This window comes from Pocillopora verrucosa, chromosome 1 (assembly GCF_036669915.1).
Source record: "Pocillopora verrucosa isolate sample1 chromosome 1, ASM3666991v2, whole genome shotgun sequence".
Lineage (NCBI taxonomy): Eukaryota > Metazoa > Cnidaria > Anthozoa > Scleractinia > Pocilloporidae > Pocillopora > Pocillopora verrucosa.
In genome coordinates this window covers 21583227-21601588 of record NC_089312.1, presented here as the reverse complement: position 1 = coordinate 21601588, position 18362 = coordinate 21583227, and the positions used below count along the sequence as shown (strand labels likewise).

Below are 18362 nucleotides of genomic sequence, written 5' to 3'. Positions count from 1 at the left end.
ATTAATCAGAGTCACAACTAATATCTATCAGTACTTGATAACTCGCGTTCCCCTGTGCTCTAAGTAGTTTGCTTCTTTTAGCTCTGAGTTCTCATTGCCTTTTTTTTTGTATTTTCTTCCCTTCTGATTGGCTGTTATCTCATTTGTGAGTTTTTTTTTCTTTGGTGACTGAATTAGTCATTCAACTTAGGTAGTATTGAATATCACGAAATATAGCTCAAAATGTAATGACGAATTTCGTATCTCACGCCAATGTGAAAGGAGTTTGACAGTAAAGGCCGGTTATTTACACCAGGTCTAAACCAAATCGCGGTTTTACTTTAGCACTGGGCTTCGGGAATTCTCTATAAGAGAGTTGATTGAATTAAATAAATGTATTTCACCATTAGCTTTTGGCGCTATTTGACATTTTTCACAAAAATAAAAGTTCAGATAAAAAGTTCAGCTACCTTCAAGACGGTTTAGAACGCGTTTTTGTTAAACAACGGCTAAACTTTGTCTGAATAACCGGCGCAAGGAGTCTGCATGTGTTTCTTCTTGTTGAATGTATGTATCTCTTCTTGGAGTAACAAATTGGGAGAACGCAGCGCTTTCTCTGCATCACCTAACGCGCGCGGGGCACGACAGCACGCTTACCCGCAAGGGATTAGTGGAAGGGAGTGTGAGCTCGAGAGCGAGTTTGCTCTAATTTGGCTAAAGTCCAAAAGTTATGCCTCGTTGATGCCCTTGGATAGAATTGCTGTCTGTTTCAGGTACTTGTGTTCCGTATCATTATTAGTTCTGCGCATACCTTTTAATGCGAGGCATTTTATCATTGGTGGGCCATATATATTGTTTTTGTTGGGCTAAAAACTCGATGCAATTGGTTTTTGAAGTGTCAATATATACAAGATCGGTAGGATTTAGGCCCTTGAGCTTGCTACGTTAACCATTCAATTTCACTGGAGTTTTACTAGCAAAAGATTGTCAACCAAAATAGTTGGGGTTTTTCCTTTTTTCAGATTTTAGGTTCCGTTTTTAGGTTCCGGACAGTGATGAAGAACCATAACTGAGAGAGGAAAACAGTTTAATTCCTTTTTCTCGACCCGGAAATGTTTATTTAGATTTGTTCGATTTATTCTAACTTGCGCCTGGTTTGAGCAAGATTCGTTTCGCTTAGAAATTGGAAAAGCTTACTGTACATCTTTGTTATTGGGAAGAAACTATCTTGGGTATATAAACTGATAATCACGAGAGACACACGGCTTGTTTTCGATTTTAGAGATTTTGTGTAAATAATAAGTGCGTCAAAACTATTTAATATGCAGCTGACAAATGAACTCAATTTCCACTTTGTCTCAAAGGTATTGTTTGTTACCTTCGGAAACAATAGAGCCATCACTACTGGTGCTGTCATGGCAATTTCTCACGCCATTTTTCCCATATAGAAAGTATGTATCGAAAAACGAAATATGCGTTCACAAGGGGGTTTCACAACAGTGCAATTAAGAGGGGTAAAATAGAAGATATTACAGCGCGCCATCAAGAAAAGAAATGCATTTGTAGGGGAGTGCAAAAGCATTTTTCCATTGCGTGACATTCACATAAAAACAGATATCAATGATGAAACACAACAGGGACTTTCCGGAGGAATGAGTCATCAGATTACTATTGTCCTTAAGTCATGTGAAAGTCTCGTGAGATCCTGTGATGTTTACAAATATACATTAAAAGCTGATTTTAAGGAAAGATTACCAGTGAAGCTTGTTGATAAAGTCTGTCAGCTTAGTTAGTCAGTGAACTTTGAGGGTAGGTTTTTGGATCTAAAAAAAATCTCATATAATGTTATTGAATAATGAATTGTAATTCTGAAATTCATGACACACTAGATGAATTAAATTATATGTCATATAACGTAGCGTCCGACGTTACTGTATATCGGCGTCATGTATCTTTTTAGACGCAGGATTTTGATTGTTGACAGGATTAACTATATCCATTCTAGCCTTCTCATTGAAATTGATGACATCATTGTAAACCGTGTATATCTCATCCCAAACACTTGTTGAGACATTATTGTGATACCCTTTAACACCATATACAACAACAAAAATTTGTAAGTCTTGCTTATAACTGATGCCACTTTACTTTTTGAGAGTCATGTCGATAGAGAGATAATTAGGAGTCACGCTATTGTATTTATGAAGATGAATTATACTTTGGCTGTGATCACTAACTCGGTTTTGGTTGGTGTTCTTGAAACGGTCTCAATACTACCTGTTGCTGGTATTTGGACTCAGTGTTTAATGGTCGATTAATGCTGAAGGAAAATATAATTAAAAAACGACAGTATATTCTTTGGTTGAAAGAGGGTACATATTCAGACCTACACGACTGCCATAAAACCCTTTGCTTGAATCAAGATGAAAGGTTCGTCTACGAGTCGATCCGGCTTTTTAACCAGTAATTCTCCCAGCCAGGAAAGTGCCCGTCTCAGTCAGAGAGAAATTCAAGGCTTAACTTCAGAGGTTGCAGGATCTCGAGGTCATTGTTCTCGTCGATGAACCTACCAAATGGGTTAGCCAGTTTAAGAAACGCAAGACACCCTTTCAAGAGCGTTTCTCCCAGCCGCTTAGCACGACGAGTCAGAGTTTGAAACCATTAAGTATCTTCCGGTATCGGAAGAAAGGCTCCAGCAGATTTAGCGATACACTGAAGAGGACGAGTCTCTTCAAGTGTTAAAGGCCGTGATCCAGAAAGGCTGGCCGGAGCATAAGAGTAACGTACCCAGTATTGTGAATATGAAAGCAATCTTCGCAGTAATGAACACTACTTGAGCATTAGTGAAATAAGGCTTACAAAAATTTAGGCCTATGTGTACGAGTTTTGAACAGTTGTTTCACTTCACGGGTTTATTTGGAACCAACATAACTGGTTATTGGTGAAACCCCCCTGTGGACACATATTTCGTTTTTCGAGACATGCTCACTTTTTATATGAAAAAATGGCGTGAGAAATCGCCTTGACAGCGCCAGTAGTGCTACCGAGCATGACATATTTCCATTTACCTGAGACATAGGAAAACAAACTGGGTTTGCTTTTTGTATACATGATTAAACTTTTCAATTATTGGATAATAAGGCATTTTCAACTGATTTGACACTTTGAATTGTCCACCATAAAAAGATTTGTTAAATGATGTTTTGAGCATTAGCCCTTCGTCAGAACGATTCTGATAAAGAGCTTAGGTTCGCACGTCAGTTTACTCTTTTTGATGGCCAATTCACCCTCAGATACAGAGAATCAAACTTTTCTTTTATTATTATTTTTTTCACTTTAACTTACATTTCATTATGATGTTAAGAGAGAGGAAAGAAAAAATAACATCTGAGAAAATAAAAGAGGGTATTGACAACACAGAATAAGCAAGGAAATTGATAAAAAAAAAAAAAAGGAGAGGGGCCGGTTCCAGTGCCTTAAACAGAGAATCAAATTAGGTGAGTGACCTTCAATGCCGGTTTTTACTGTGATAAATGACAAGGATTTGCTGAACTATATGTAACACTCTCTAGACCGTAGTATTCTCTCTTCGCTAGTAAAGATTCAAAATCTCTGTTCTAGTTTGTTGGAGCTGAAGGTTTATCAATATTCATTTTGCTCGTCATGGATGCTAAGTTGTATGTGTGTTTCATGATCGAAATTTTAGGAATTTCCTTCCACGAGTTTGTGTTGAGAGTATTTTGTGGGGCTGTTTACTTTGCTGTTTGATTAACCCACCATTGTTTTCTGTATAATGCAATTTTTTTTAATAAGGAAACCTGTGATTCACTTTTATTTTTTAGGTGCCACAAACATAAAAGGTCTAAGTGTCAGACAAGATGATATCGTTGTCAGCATTGACGTTCATGAGGCTTGTGTTGTACTATTCTGGTAGGTGTCAGCTGAATTTCGAGGGGATATTCACTAAGCCATAACCAGTTGGAGAAAAGCTTAAGAAACAACTTTTCAAATTAAAAGGGATCCTCTTATAGATATTTGGCGAATTCGACAGTTTTTACATGTACAGAGAGCAACATTTGATGATATTTGTAAAAGATACATATACCGCTTGTATATATATATATATATACACTACGATCCATCAAATATACACTTGAAAGCTGAATAGTTTTCAAAATTACGCCATCACTATTATCATGGAATTTTTATCTTAAAGTGTTTCTGATTAAATCGTGGCCCTTCTCCAGATAATTTCTATATTTCCCTGCCTTGCGAAGAAGGGGGGCTGCCACATCTCCCTTCTAAACCACCCCGTGGCCAGGGCTTGTAACAAGGGGTTACTACAGGGAGACTGACGAGAGCGATCAAATGACCAATAAAAACACTTGCAGGCTTTAGAGAGAACGGGTAATACCAATGCTGCAACTAGAAAGCTGCCAGCGGGTAGCCAGCTACCACACAAGGCAAAGATAATTCTCCCTCTGGCCTTTGATAGACGAAATTGAGTCGTAAGTATTTGATCATCGACTGAAAAACCTGCATTCAATTTAACAGATGTTCGCATCCGTTTAACTGGTTCCAACGTGACATACGCTGGACGTGTTGAAATTTTTTCGTATGGAGTCTGGGGACGTATCGATGGATCTTCGTCTTGGGGTAGAACAGAGGCTGAAGTGGTATGCAGGCAGCTTGGTTTCCCAGGTATCGTCACGGCTTTGAAATATTCACCGTTTGGAGAAGGGTCTGGACCAGTCTTGATGTCTTACGTACGTTGCACAGGAAGTGAGAAGACTTTACAACAGTGTCAGTACCGAAACTGGCTTGAGACTGATGTCTATGAAAACAGAGAAGTGGGAGTGATATGCAAGACCCATGAGCTTGATACTGATATCCGCGGTAAGTATCTGAATTTAAATTTCAAGGCATCCAGAGAGGATTTCATGCTTGCTTTGGGTCATTTTTTGCACATGCTTTTTTAGTGATAAAAAGTGTACAATATAAGAAAGTCAAGCAAACTTCATGAATTAAAAATCCTAAGTGTTAAGATGTTGGTGAGTTTGGTCGTGGATAATATCATACTCGGGTCATTTTATACCACTGAGCTGATGCTTCTTGCACGTATCTCATACGGCACGTTATTTCGCAGTCCTCATGTATTTAAAGCCAGATTCTTTTACGCCAAAGTACCTCAAAGACTGGACATTACTCTATAAAAATATGACACCAGATTTTTTCAGTGAGGTGGGTTGTGCATTTCGAATTCGCTATTTTTGGGACTCTGCTCCTAGACTGTAAGAGGTCAACACTTTCCAAGCGTTGGTCTTTTGTCCTAGCAACACTCAAAACGGCACTTTTAAAAATTGGTCGGCCAAGGCGGTTTATCAGTCTTAATCATTTAAAAATTATTGAGGTAACCAACTAATTGATTCCCTTGCAAGAAAACTGATAGCCTTGTTCATTTTATTTTCTCGAGATACATTGTTGTTTTATTTATTCGTTTTAGATATTTCAATTCGCCTTCAGGGATCCTCAATTCCTAATGCTGGTCGAGTAGAAGTGATGTACGCAGGAATTTGGGGAGCAATCAGTAGAACCAACTGGGATATAAACGACGCCACAGTGGTGTGTCGCCAGCTTGGTTACCAAGCTGGTGCAGAAGTAGCTTTAGCAAACGGTGTTTATGGACCGGTCAGCGGTCCTGTGTGGATTACTAATCTTCGATGCTCTGGAAGTGAAGCTGACGTAATGAGCTGCTTTCATGATGGGATTGGTAACAAGTCTGAATCACAAAATCCAAGCAACGTTGCTAGTGTCATATGCAAGAATTTGTTCCACGCGAATGGTGAGCGCTTTGTAGCTTCGTTTCATTTTTTAAGATACCCTGAATAGCTTTGTTAGGTTTATGCGCTGTTAACGTATACAAATTGCCCTAACAATGCTTTTCAAGCTTACTTAACATAACTTGTTTACAACAGCATAAAAAGTCGAGGAACAAACAAAATGAGCAAAAATTTTGGTAGACTTCTACTACTACTAACGGCGGATAAGCGTTTTGAGAGCACTAACAGGGCAAGGAAGCCCTTGAAGGTTGCCTCTCGATATATTGGTACTGAAAAATGTGTTTCTATGGTTTTATACCAACACGGTTTGCATTGATTAGTTGTAACTAATGTCAGAGAGCCACATTCCCACAATACGTTTTGCCCAAGGAGTGCCTGAGAATCATATGCGCATATGCAACCCTTTAAGCTTTGAGGTCTCACGTGACCCACGACTGTATGCCAATGAGAGATAGAGTTTTAAAATCAAGCGAGACTTTCCTTTACGCTTATTATTTGCCGTGACATTCCCATTCCAAAGATAGAATCTCAATCGACATTGACTTAGAGTAAAGTTTGATTTTATGACTGTACGGGGCACCTCAGTATGACTGGATCAACAACTCCCTAAAATGGATACCAGGAGTTGCTCTTTGCCCTGTATAAAATATTTCAATTGAACTGTTTTCTTAATGATATTATCTCTCCCGCAAATAAAGGACAGACAGCTTTTCACTCTCTGCAAGAGAAATGCCAACCAAAGATGATGGTATATGTAACGTGCCAACCTTCAAATAAGGGCGACTATACTTCACGGTCAATATAACTTTTTTTATCTCATTCGTTTACACCTAGAAATGCCAGTTAGGTTACGGGGATCTACTTCACCAAATATGGGACGAGTGGAGGTTTATTACGCAGGAATTTGGGGTTCAATTTATAGCTCCAACTGGGATATCAAAGACGCTACGGTTGTCTGCAAGCAGCTAGGATACACCACAGCATTACTGGCAGGAAGTCGATTATTTTGCTCTGTTACTGTGCCATTTTTTTTTCGAGACTTCAGGTGTCATGGAAATGAATCAGCGATAGGTCGATGTGCTCGGGATTTCTTTGACTCCACCTGGTCAAGTTCTTACTGTGCAAATGTTTTGTGCAGCGATGGCACGGCTGACTCAGGTGAATAATAATTTTGCACACACTCATATAGGGATGTAAAATTAACACTAGAAAAATGCATCTATGGAAATGAGATATTTATACTTCGTATTGTAAGCCCTGTGGCGTATACTCTGTACCTTTGTGATGTCGTTGTCTGAAGGAATATGAAGTCACTCCACTCGTGAGTCGAGACGTTGCGAGCGCATGCCGTTAGTCCTCGTCAAGCAGTGATATTTATGGTGCATTTGGATGAAATGTTCCATCAGGAATATGCTGTTGCACGGCTTTCCCACTGCTGTATTTTTTTAACGTCAGAATTCATCCCTCGGCAGAGATTTCTACTCCACCGTCCTTGTTAATGCTGTTAGGGTGAAGTCTTATGTGCATGCCATCTTTCCTTCTGCATTAGAAACAATTTTGATCAAGATCAAAAAGATTTTACGTTGTTCCAGAGCTAACAGGATCTCTTGTTCAGTTTACAGTAGCGAGACTGGAGGACCTGCACAAGAGTAAATCAAAGAGCATGACAGAGATATCCAACTCGTTAAGACACTAACCTCCGCCGTTTCATAGCACCACCACAGCACCAACGTTTCCCCCTCTAGAACAAAGTAAAGTTTATTTAACATGACCCCTATCAACACCGACAGTTAAATACATTTTTACATCTCTTTAAGGATTTGATGTAAGGCTTACAAATTCAGCTGTTAGGCACGCTGGTAGAGTAGAGCTTCGAATTCATGGGATTTGGGGGACTCTTCAGTTAGATCCCTGGCATCACCACTATTACAATTTCCGTTTTGCTGGAGTGATATGCCGACAGTTAAACTTCTCTGACAGTATCCTTGCAGTAAGCTGGGCTGCGTTTGGACCGGGAACAGGCCCTCAGTGGTATGACACCTGGGATATACAATGCCTTGGAGACGAGAGTAGTTTGCAAAATTGCACTTATTACGACCAGCCTCAATTAAGGACTGGAGATCATGACTATGATCTCAGTGTTATTTGCAAACCAAATAATACACAAGCCAATGGTGAGTTATTAACTTATTTCTGGGCAGTTATAACAGTTTCGGCTAAAAGCTAACACAAACAATCAAATCATTTGCTGACTCAGGCCTAGAAAATTGTTTAAAGGATAATGTACAAAAAACTGAATCCCAGTCCATGGGTTACCATGATGCACTGCCCAAATCGACTAGCCCTACAAGATTCTACTTCGGACGAGTATCATTGGAGGAATTGCTTTTGATATACTTACTTTGCACGCGTGTTCTTTACTTTTATCCGCAGGGCCTCTTGCCGCTATTTTGAATAGTTATACTAAATAACAAACGATGAACGCAAAAAACGTACACTCAAATAAAAACGCCTTCTGGGGACAGGTGGTTTTATTTTTCCGCCGTGGACCCGCAATTTTCTTACAACCGAGCTATGGATCACTGCAGAGAGGAGATCATTGTTCCTCCATCGACTCCATATAAATTACAAGATCTAATTTTGGCTTTCAGATATAAAAAGCACTATTTGCACTACTCCAAGACTCCAGAGTCGGCTGAAGAAATTGCAGCAATAATGAAGGTGGTCGCGGACGCTACGGCACACCTAGTTGAATTATCAATCATTCTTCACTTATTTGCAAAAATAATGTGAAAATGCATTGCAATTTGCTTTAGGCACCAATTAAAAAATGGATCAAAAGCTAAACTTACCGAACGACGCCCCCTGACTCCTTTCCGATGTTGTTATTTACTGATGTGTCCAGACCAATATTGAAAGGGGTAAGGGAGGCAGTAAGTGTTCCAACAAATGTGTATGGCGGTGTCGCTCGTTAAATGTCATACAGAAAACGTGTCAACCATATCACCGAGGGAATTCAGTAGATCTAAGAGTTATATCCGTCTAGGTAGTCCATCGAAGTAGTCCATGGACTGAGCTATTGGTGTTTTGTTCATCAACTGACTTGTGCATAAAGACTATAAATATGATATCGTATCAAATTTTTCAGGGTTTTGGCTTTTCGAAACCACGAAAGTATTTCTCAACATTACCTTATTCAGGAAAATCCTGGCTTTCGTTTACTTTCGACACATTCAAGTATATTGCATATGCGAACTGTAAACTAGTTTCGTCAACGACGACTTCGTCAGTTGATACAATATTCTAACGAATGCATAATTTCTGCAGCAATATACTACACGTAATCACTCGATAGCGCGTATTTAGGAAAGAAAGAAAGAAAGCCCTTAATAGCATTGTTTCTTTAATTTTTTTCTATCTTTTTCTTCCTTTCTTTTCTTCTTCCGTCCTTATTTTCTCTACTGCTCAAGTAGTGTTCATTACTGCGAAGATCGCTTTCATATTCAAGACGTCGTTCCTTCGTTTTTGGAGTTGATCAGTTGAGAGAAAACTGACAACTCCCAAAGCGAATGGATTTACTTTGCTTCGCTAGCACTGTTGTGGCGCTGTAGCGGTTAAAGGATAGAAGAAGAAAATAAGGAAAAAGGAAAAAAAATGATTGACTGATTTCCTGAATAAGGTAATGTATGTTATATGAGTTCTTGAAATTGTGCGTGAGGATTTTTGCATTAATTTCCCTCCACAATTTTGTTATTGGCTTCTATGAACTTTCCTTTGGAGGAGGTTACTTCACTAGAAGTGTTGTTCCTAAGCTTATATTAGGGAAGATTAAAGCTGAAATGATTAAAAGCATCCTTGATTTCAACAATGTTTTTCAGATTTCAAGGTTCGCTTGACGGGATCCAATCTAACTTTTGCCGGTACAATCGAGGTGATGTATTATGGAGTCTGGGGAGGAGTATTTGGCCGTGGTTCTATTGATGTTAATGCAGGCCATGTGGTGTGTCGTCAGCTGGGATATCCAGGCGCTGATAAAATTTTCAAATACACAGCTTTCGAACGATTAAAAGGTCCATTGTGGATATGGAGGATACATTGTAATGGGAATGAATCGAACATCTCAGACTGTGCAGTGACGATGTGGGAAAACCAATGGATTCATGGATATTACCAACGTCCACGTTTTGCAGCCGGAGTATCATGCAGACAGGCAAATTTCAACTCATCTCAAAGTAAGTCAAAATTGGCTGTTCTATTAAGTGATAAAACCAATTTTGAAAGACCTTTTTCGCTAGCGTTCGTGTTTAAGTCTCAACGTACTCAAGAAACCCATCGGAGGACATTTTCAATTGCCAATTCACAGATAGAAGCAACAGTAATGACAAGATATTTTGTGCTCTACTCTTTCATTTTTTCGGTTTTAATGTTATTTCGGTAACTACTTGTTTTGCTGCCTATACTGCTTGTAAAATGAATATAAAGATTTCCAATGTAGACTTACAGTAAAGATTCTTTTGCTAAAAATTGCTAAGCATAAAATAATATGGGATATTTACATATAAAAGTCGCAATATCAGTTCCTTAACGAACAACTTTTCCGGAATCTGAAAATTAAGTTTTGATCTACTATTCTTAAAATTTTGTTTTAAAAACTTTGGTAGACTGGGTTCTTCTGGATTTCTTTCGATGGCTGAATATTTGTACTTACCTATATACTTGTATACATATCGACCGTATAACCTACATAAACTGCGTCGTACAGATTTCTTTTCAATTCTTCAACGAAGCATTGGCTGGTAACACACACGCGGGGTAAGGTGCAAAAAGTGTCATTTACTTCGGTCTTCTAAGACGCACAAGTTCCCAACCACCTGCAGCTGTCTGCTGTACGAATAAACAACTACCTACCAGCAAAATAGCTTAATGAATGGCATCAAGTCATACCTAGACAGAAACCTAGCTCGATAGTGGTAAGATTTCACGTGAATGTGATATTCACTGACTTTAATTTGGGAGAAAATTTTCTGCAATAACTTTAAAGTCGCGATTAAAAATAGACAAAAACGTAATGGGTAAGCATAACAAACATAATCTACAGCGAATAGAAGGAAAATCTTAATCAGAGGAAAATGTCAACTGCAGCTCTTATCTTACTGACAGATAGAACCCACTGCCATTATAACTTATTTATTTTTTCAGTGTCGAATGTGAGGCTCATTGGTGCTCCAATCAGTAATGCTGGACGGGTAGAAGTGTTTTACGCCGGAGTTTGGGGGAAAATAGATAGCTCAGGGTGGGACTTCAATGCTTCTCACGTGATATGCCGCCAGTTGGGGTACCCTGCGAGCCTTTCATCTGGTCATAATAATCAGTTTGGTTTGAGCACAGGGCTAGAATGGTTCAGGAACGTTAGATGTTTTGGTAACGAGAGCAATTTAGGGGAATGTACAAGAGATGTGTCTGGTTATATTTCCAGTGGATCAAGGACTGTAACAGTATTATGCAAGTTACCATATCAAGCAGGTGACCCGTCTACTTTTTGGATACACGCTTGTGTTGATACTTTTTCACAAACCGTTCTCCTCAGAATCTAATTTTAATTTGCATTAAGACAATCTTATTCCGATGTGTACCCAGCCTTCCTTTTTCCCTGACTCAAGTGAGGCAAAGGAATGCAAAAAACACGCGAGAAACGATGGACGAGTGCGAACTGTGAGGAGTGGTGATTAAGGCATAAAAAAACAACAACAATAAAACAAAAAAGAAAAAGAAGTGGAGTGGAGTGGGCTGTACACAATTTTTTTTTTTGGTTTTCCCTTTTCTGGATTTTCCCTCCCATCCTTCCTAGAATAATAGTGGTCCAATCTTATTTCTTACTCACGCTATTCCATACACGCAAAAACGAATAAATAAGTAAATGAAATAAGTTATTATATTTTGATTGAGGTGGGGTGATCCAATGGAATTAGTGTCCTTTATAGTGAACAGTGAGGATTTTCCGACACTTTTACAAAAAACGTGGCTTATATCTTTGCAAACCGATCTTTATTGTCTAAAGCTTTTCATTCCTCTTTTAACAAACAAAGTTAAGATCTCTAAGAATATTTTTTCCTTTCCGCATTTATTTGCCCAGATATCTCTTCAAAATGCTTGGATGTCAAATGTCAACACCAAGGAACCTGCATTGACACCGGAGGTGGTGCTATTTGCAACTGCACAGAAGGATTCACAGGAATCCATTGTGAAAAATGTGAGTGAAACAACCTTTTGAAATACTTTAATACGTGTATGTGAAAGATAACCACCAGCAAGCGGATCGTGTTTGGACTGACAAAAACTGATTAGACGGATCTTTATTCGCATATCGTACCTTGTCAAAGGAAAAAAAGATGCTTACAGAAGATCAGATTCCTTTTGTTGGATTCATGCACTAACCATAACTGTAAGTAACGCTCCCATCTTGAAGGGGAATACTACCCTGTATTTCAAAACTTTGATTTTGAAAAATTACGAATGGTTAGGCGTGACCTTTTCAGAGCTCACCGCACGCCAGATGCAAAGGAAATCCATTCCACCCGCCTTTCTCTGCTACCTTGATCGAGCATAAGAAGCTTACTTTTTTCCATTAATCGGTTCAAGAATCTGATTTGAATATTTTTCTTTCCTGGCACTCTTAATATGCGAAAAGTAGCATAATCTCAGGAGGTGCCTGTACGAACTGATGTTATCACTTTCATACCATACAGACCAAAATGATCACTTCAGTATCTTTTTTGGCTTGTCTTATTCCTGTAGCAATATCTAATCCATGTCAGAGTTCTCCATGTATGAATGGTGGAAAGTGCTTCAGCAATGAATCTTCATATATCTGCTCGTGTCCCGTTGGGCTTTCGGGGCATCGTTGTGAGGAGCGAACTGCCATCAGTAAGTTTATTTATGTGTTCTTCCCTTGTTGCAAATCAATAGAGCTATTATTATGTCAAGTCTGGAGACGAGACGAAATTGTCAAACACGTTGTGATGATAATGAAAGCGAGGCTAGGGGATTTTCCACTACCGCACTATAGCTTATGTTTTGTCATCAAAGTCACCAGATAAGCTTTTAAGGTCTTACGAGTATTTAAATCTTTGTTTGAAAGTAAGCGTATTCATGTTGAGCCGAAGTATTAGAATAGAAATCCTCAGCTCTCGCTGGTGGCCAAATAGAGTTATGCTTATGACATGTGTACCACAACGAATAAGACATGAGAAAGTTTTTAAGAGAGCTGAGTTCTTTTTTCTTGTTGCTACTATGCAGCCATGAAGCCGTGCCAGAGCCACCCGTGCCCGAACAATGCATTTTGCCACGACAATGAAACTCATTTCTACTGTGTGTTTAATGAGGCAGAGAATCCAACATCTTTACAGAGCGGTGGTGAGCTTTAGCTTTTTTGTGTGTTCTGTTGTCTATTTCTTCTCAAACTCATCATTAATTTATTAAGCTGTCTCAAGGAAAATTTTAAACGTAACAATGGCAAGATACAAGATACATTAAAATAATTTGCTTCTTCGATTGATGAAGTGTATCAAACGCACGAACTGTGTATTGTTACATTTCGAAACACCTCGAAATTTGTTAAAAAATAAATGTCATCTGGGACGCATTGGATGTGTCCTTTCTCGTGAACTTTACCTTGAAATTGTTTTTTCTCTACAGATGGGTCCTTGCAAAAACAGAACGGAAGTACAACCTCCAAGACTAAGTTTATTGTAACATTATCAATTCTCGCGTCTCTTGTGTTCCTTCTTATTGCTGCAGTTGTTTACCTTAGCTTCCAAAATCGGAAGCTTTCTAAACTTAAACCTAGAGACCAACAGGCAACCTTTAGCAATATGGCCTACAGAAGTGATAAAGAGGAAACCTACTACAGTGACGAAATCGACCTGGGAACAGGAACAAATCACAGTTCTATGCCAACGAGGGACAACACTAACCATTTATATGAAATAGCTCCCACTTTCCATGAAACAGCCACCTCTCGACCTCTTCCACCAACTCCACCACCACATAAGGCGGAAAGAATGAATCCGCAAGCTGCTCGTAAGAAAGCCAACCGGGGAAATGACGGTTTAAAGGCGATAGGAGCAGTGGAAGGGTCAAAGAGGGCCATGACAGGGGTCGGAGAGCATTACATGGCTTTATCAAAGGAGAACAGCAGCACTGCCTCACGTAATATCTCAGCTGATGGAGGACCGAATCCCAACGAATACATGTCTCTGTCACCAAACAGGCACGGAGATATTTCTCATTCTTAAAGTCCTCAAGCGTCTCCTAAAGATCGATTAACATTACAAAGATAGAAAAAGGCTGAGGGATCTGAAAAAAGGAGAGTCAGAAAAATTTGCTTTATTCTTAGGGCAAACTAGTATTGTACTGCACAATTTGTTCACCTGGATACCCACGCGTGTCTATTCCTTCAAACAAAGCATTATTCCAGGAAAACCAAATACGTAGCGTCCAAAAAGCACTTGGTATGGTCGAAGGCCTAGTTTGAATTCATTAGAGCACGCAGAGAGAAGTTAGTAGTGCGAACTCTCTCTTATTACGCTTTCTCGAGCGATACGCTTTTGTACATCGGCCCTGCTTAACGTATGAAACGCCTTTTGTGTCTCTTAGTATGTATATACCATACATACATGTATATACCATACTATACCGTATATACCATATACCAGGGATGTCTAAGTTCAAAGTCTTCCGGCACAAATGGGAAAACTTCTTGTGGTTTCAGGGATTTGAATTGTCCAAACCTCGCGGTAGCTTTCTATCTTCTAGATTTCTTTAATCCGTGGGGCTAATATTACTTCCCAAGTAAACACCGAGTTCAGAGTGAATGAAACGTTAAGTAGGCAGCATCTTTCAAGAAAGTAGTAGAGGATCTAAAGTAATCCAGGACTGCACTATTTTTGCATAATTCTGCTTTATAATTGGTGTCACGCCATCCTCTCGACCAATCAGATTCAAATCTAAAATCAATCCTGACTTGGTTAATTTTTTCACTCTTGTGGCAGAGTAATTAAAGTACTTTGAGCACTAATTGGCTCCTATGGTATGTTTTGGTTCTATTAGCCTGTTGTGGTTTCATTTATCTTTGTAATAGGACACTCAATTAAAAAGAGCTTTTTTTGTGTATTTCTTCTACCCAAACTGATATTATCTATATTCCTCGATTTTAAGACAGTTTTGAACGTCCCAAAATATTATTTCCACTCAAGGTATTATGAAGAAGTTTTTAAATCAAACACTTCATTTTACACCAAGGTGAAAAAAAGTTTAACACTAAGTTTCTGCATGTGTTTCTTGTTGGTAAATGCTGGTGTATCTACATGGACTGACAGATTAGTGAACGAAGTGCGCAAACTTACAGCATCAGCTACCTTTTTCAATCTCGTTCCTAGAGGTCCCACTCCCCTCATCCACTTTCGAGCAGGGCTCGATAACACCCACCAAGATTGGTTTCGCTTAGAAATTGGAAAAAACCATTGTAAATCTCAGTTCCAAAGAAAAACTTTCGTGGGTACATATACTGATAATCGCGAGTGACACACACATTCAGCTTGTTTACGATTTCGGTGATTTTGTATCCAAGATAGTTTTGTTAAGACTATCCAGTTAATAGTTAACATATAAATGTTATTTCCATTTCATATTAAAGCCGTTGTTTGTGACCTCGCGAAATAGTAGATAGGCCGAGCGTGACAAATATCCATTCAGCTGAAACACAGGAAAACAAACTGGGTTAATTGTTTTATTAACCGAGTTGATAATTAAAATTGGCCTCGCTAACGAGCTTCTAAAGCTAACGTTTTGAGCACTGGCCGTTCGGGCGTCGGTTTTGAGTGTTAGCCCCTTAGGCGTTAGTTTCGAGTGTTGGCCCTTTAGGCGTCAGTTTCGAGTGTTGGCCCTTTAGGCTTTAGTTAAGTGTGCGATGTGGGACTCAGAGGGTCTTAGAGCGCACAAAGTCCTGTAGTAAACCGGAATAGACCCAGAGCACAAGATCGTTTTATCTCAGGTCTTAGCGCATAAAAGTAAATCATTAGTTTTTCTCCTATCGACTGAAAAACTTAAATTAAATTCAACAGATTTTCAAATCCGTTTATCTGGGCTCAACGTGACCTATGCCGGGCGTGTTGAGAGTTGTTCTCATGGAGTCTGGGGACGCGTCACTGGACCTTGGGAAAAAACGAAGGCTGAAGTGGTATGCAGACTGCTTGGCGTCCCAGGTAACGTCACGGCCTTGAAATATCCTCCGTTTTGGAGAAGGGTCTGGACCGGTCTATATGTTTAACGTTCGTTGTACAGGAAGTGAGGAGACTTTTCAACAAGGTCTGTACAATGAATGTCTATAAAAGCCAAGAAGTGGGTGTAATATGCAAGACATATGAGCCCGATATTGACGTCCTCGGTAAGTGCTAGATGTTCTGAAATAAATTTCCGACGTTCTGAGGAATAGAATTTTTATTCTTTTTTTTGCTTCGCTGCGCACTTTTCTTTTTTTGTTAATGAAGGGATTTAAGAAAGTTAAGCTAACTTTATGAAGTAAAAAATCTCTATGTATCAAGATTTTGTTTTTGAAGTTTGGTCGTGGATAATATCTTCCTCAGATCGCATTTGTATGATTGACACATGTCCTACTAACTATTAACACAAATATATTAAATGTATCTTCTGACTCGTAAATACTGACAGAGAACTTTAGGTTTCGACGGGTTTTGAACCCATACTTCCAGCTCTTTTGGCTATGGAAGTCACAACTATGTGCCGATTGGATTTCAGCCAATTGGATGTGAGATACTGACAGTAATGTCTAATATCAATATACAATAGCGTGTGAACTCGACCTGATAACCCAGAGAAAGAAATCAATTTGCAATTCAAAACTATATCAAGTGCGATGACCTAAAAGACAGTTTGCGATGACCTTTTCGTCTGGTAGAATGCAACACTTTGAAGGAGGAAAATGTCAACTCCCTGTTGTTACACTTTATTACACTTTCTAAACCCGGTCAGCGGTCAGGAGCCAAGATGGACGTTTCATTTTGAGCTCCCGCTTCTATCTGTCTTTTTGTTATTAATTTTAACTGAAATAATGCCAAAAGAGTCAGTTACTTCACTAAAGCAACAAAATCAAGATTTAAAGGATAAGGTCGACGCCCTTTCGAAGGAAATAACGCAGCTGAAAGAGAAGGTTCGGGTCGACTCGGCCATTACCTTTGGTGCTGAAGCAGCTGCTACGTCTGGTAATAGCATTAATAATGCTTCGAATGATGAAACCGTGTCTCGTAGTCTACAATATCTGAGCGACGAATACGACGACCTCTCAGCGTCTAATTCTGGTGTCGTTGATCAACTCAAGGCATTAAGCCGTCATCTTAATAAGCTTAGCGCTGAAGTCACACGTGTTGGCAACGCCATTGACGAGGTTGAGGAATATAGCTACCAATTTAATGTAAAAATAATTGGCCTGCCAGAGAAAAGCAGTGAAACTGCAGCTGAAACAAGCGCCCTGTGTGCAAAATTATTCCAGGAGATGGGGGCAGAAGTGTTTCTGTCGGACATTGACATTGCTCATCGCGTCCCCTCGAGGCAGCAAAATGGCGCTCCGAAACCGGTCATCTGTAAATTTGTAAGACGCCTTGCAAAAGCAAGTGTTATGGAAACTCGACAAAGTGCCTCTCAAGTCAACCCATCAAATATTGGTCTGTCTGCTGATAGTGTTCTTGACAGAGTCAGAATCTTCGATCACCTCACCCCTAAAAAACAACAACTGTTGTTTGAAGCGAAGAGATTTAAAGAACAGAACCAATACCGCTTCTGCTGGGCCAAGAATTCCACGATTTATTTACGCAAGAGTGAGGGTTCCCGACCGATAAAGATAACGGACTTTGGTAGTCTACAGCGACTTGTCTCGGACACCTGACATTATCAGTTCGATAAGTATTTACTATCATCTACTTTTAATAGTTAGTTTTATTCATGAGTGCTAACGATCTAAACTCTCGCGATACTCTATCTTTATTCCGTGAGCTCCCATATTTTGGATTAAATGTAAACTTAGCTCATGGTCAATTTAATAATTGTTTACCTTCCCATTTACCGGCCAAAAAATACCTAGAAAAACTCTCTAGCATTTATGACCTTAATCTTTTCAAGCTAAACGCACTTGAAGACACCAATCCGAGTGATAGTATCTATAATCATCGTATCCATAGTCGATACTACTCCCCATATAGTTTCTACAAATTTAAAAGTGAACTTCCCAGTCGTGTCAGTGATTCGAGCTTCTCTCTTTTACATAATAATATCAGGAGTCTTAAGCGAAATCTTGAAAACTTTCAAGTTCATCTATTGGACGAGTTAAATTTCGAATTTAGCATTATAGGAGTCTCAGAAACTAAAATAATCAGTGGTAAAGAAATGGATTTTAATCTAAGCATACCTGGATACGTTTTCGAATATGTGCCGACACCTCTAGCTTCTGGAGGTGTTGGCTTGTATATTAAT

At 39.2% G+C, this 18362-nt stretch overlaps 2 protein-coding genes across 3 annotated transcripts; both read left to right on the top strand.

The window, feature by feature from the left end:
- The first annotated feature begins 686 nt into the window (after window positions 1–686).
- LOC131769023 (deleted in malignant brain tumors 1 protein-like) lies at window positions 687–15345 on the top strand. Of its 2 annotated transcripts, none has more exons than XM_066161299.1 (12): window positions 687–752; window positions 3822–3909; window positions 4534–4875; window positions 5483–5821; window positions 6654–6977; window positions 7637–7993; window positions 9698–10051; window positions 11019–11342; window positions 11953–12069; window positions 12615–12743; window positions 13116–13232; window positions 13515–15345. In XM_066161299.1, the coding sequence occupies exons 2-12, from the start codon at window positions 3858–3860 to the stop codon at window positions 14111–14113; spliced, it is 3054 nt and encodes a 1017-aa protein (XP_066017396.1). In that variant the 5' UTR covers window positions 687–752; window positions 3822–3857; the 3' UTR covers window positions 14114–15345. The 2 variants fall into 2 exon arrangements, with proteins under 2 accessions (XP_066017396.1, XP_066017401.1); XM_066161304.1 differs by lacking the exon at window positions 687–752 and adding an exon at window positions 3114–3476.
- Window positions 15346–16947: 1602 nt separating this feature from the next.
- Window positions 16948–17778, top strand: LOC131775302 (uncharacterized). Its single transcript, XM_066163159.1, has 2 exons — window positions 16948–17259; window positions 17389–17778. The coding sequence occupies exons 1-2, from the start codon at window positions 16948–16950 to the stop codon at window positions 17776–17778; spliced, it is 702 nt and encodes a 233-aa protein (XP_066019256.1).
- Window positions 17779–18362: the final 584 nt, after the last annotated feature.

What these genes read in the sequence shown, in the direction of transcription:
- LOC131775302 (XM_066163159.1), top strand. Translation starts at nt 16,948, where the DNA reads ATGCCAAAAGAGTCAGTTACTTCACTAAAGCAACAAAATCAAGATTTA. An exon ending in TTAGCGCTGAAGTCACACGT is followed by an intron (nt 17,260 to 17,388) that starts GTTGGCAACGCC and finishes TTATTCCAGGAG; the next exon opens with ATGGGGGCAGAAGTGTTTCT.
- LOC131769023 (XM_066161299.1), top strand. Translation starts at nt 3,858, where the DNA reads ATGATATCGTTGTCAGCATTGACGTTCATGAGGCTTGTGTTGTACTAT. An exon ending in AAATTTCAACTCATCTCAAA is followed by an intron (nt 10,052 to 11,018) that starts GTAAGTCAAAAT and finishes TTATTTTTTCAG; the next exon opens with TGTCGAATGTGAGGCTCATT. An exon ending in AGGAATCCATTGTGAAAAAT is followed by an intron (nt 12,070 to 12,614) that starts GTGAGTGAAACA and finishes TTATTCCTGTAG; the next exon opens with CAATATCTAATCCATGTCAG.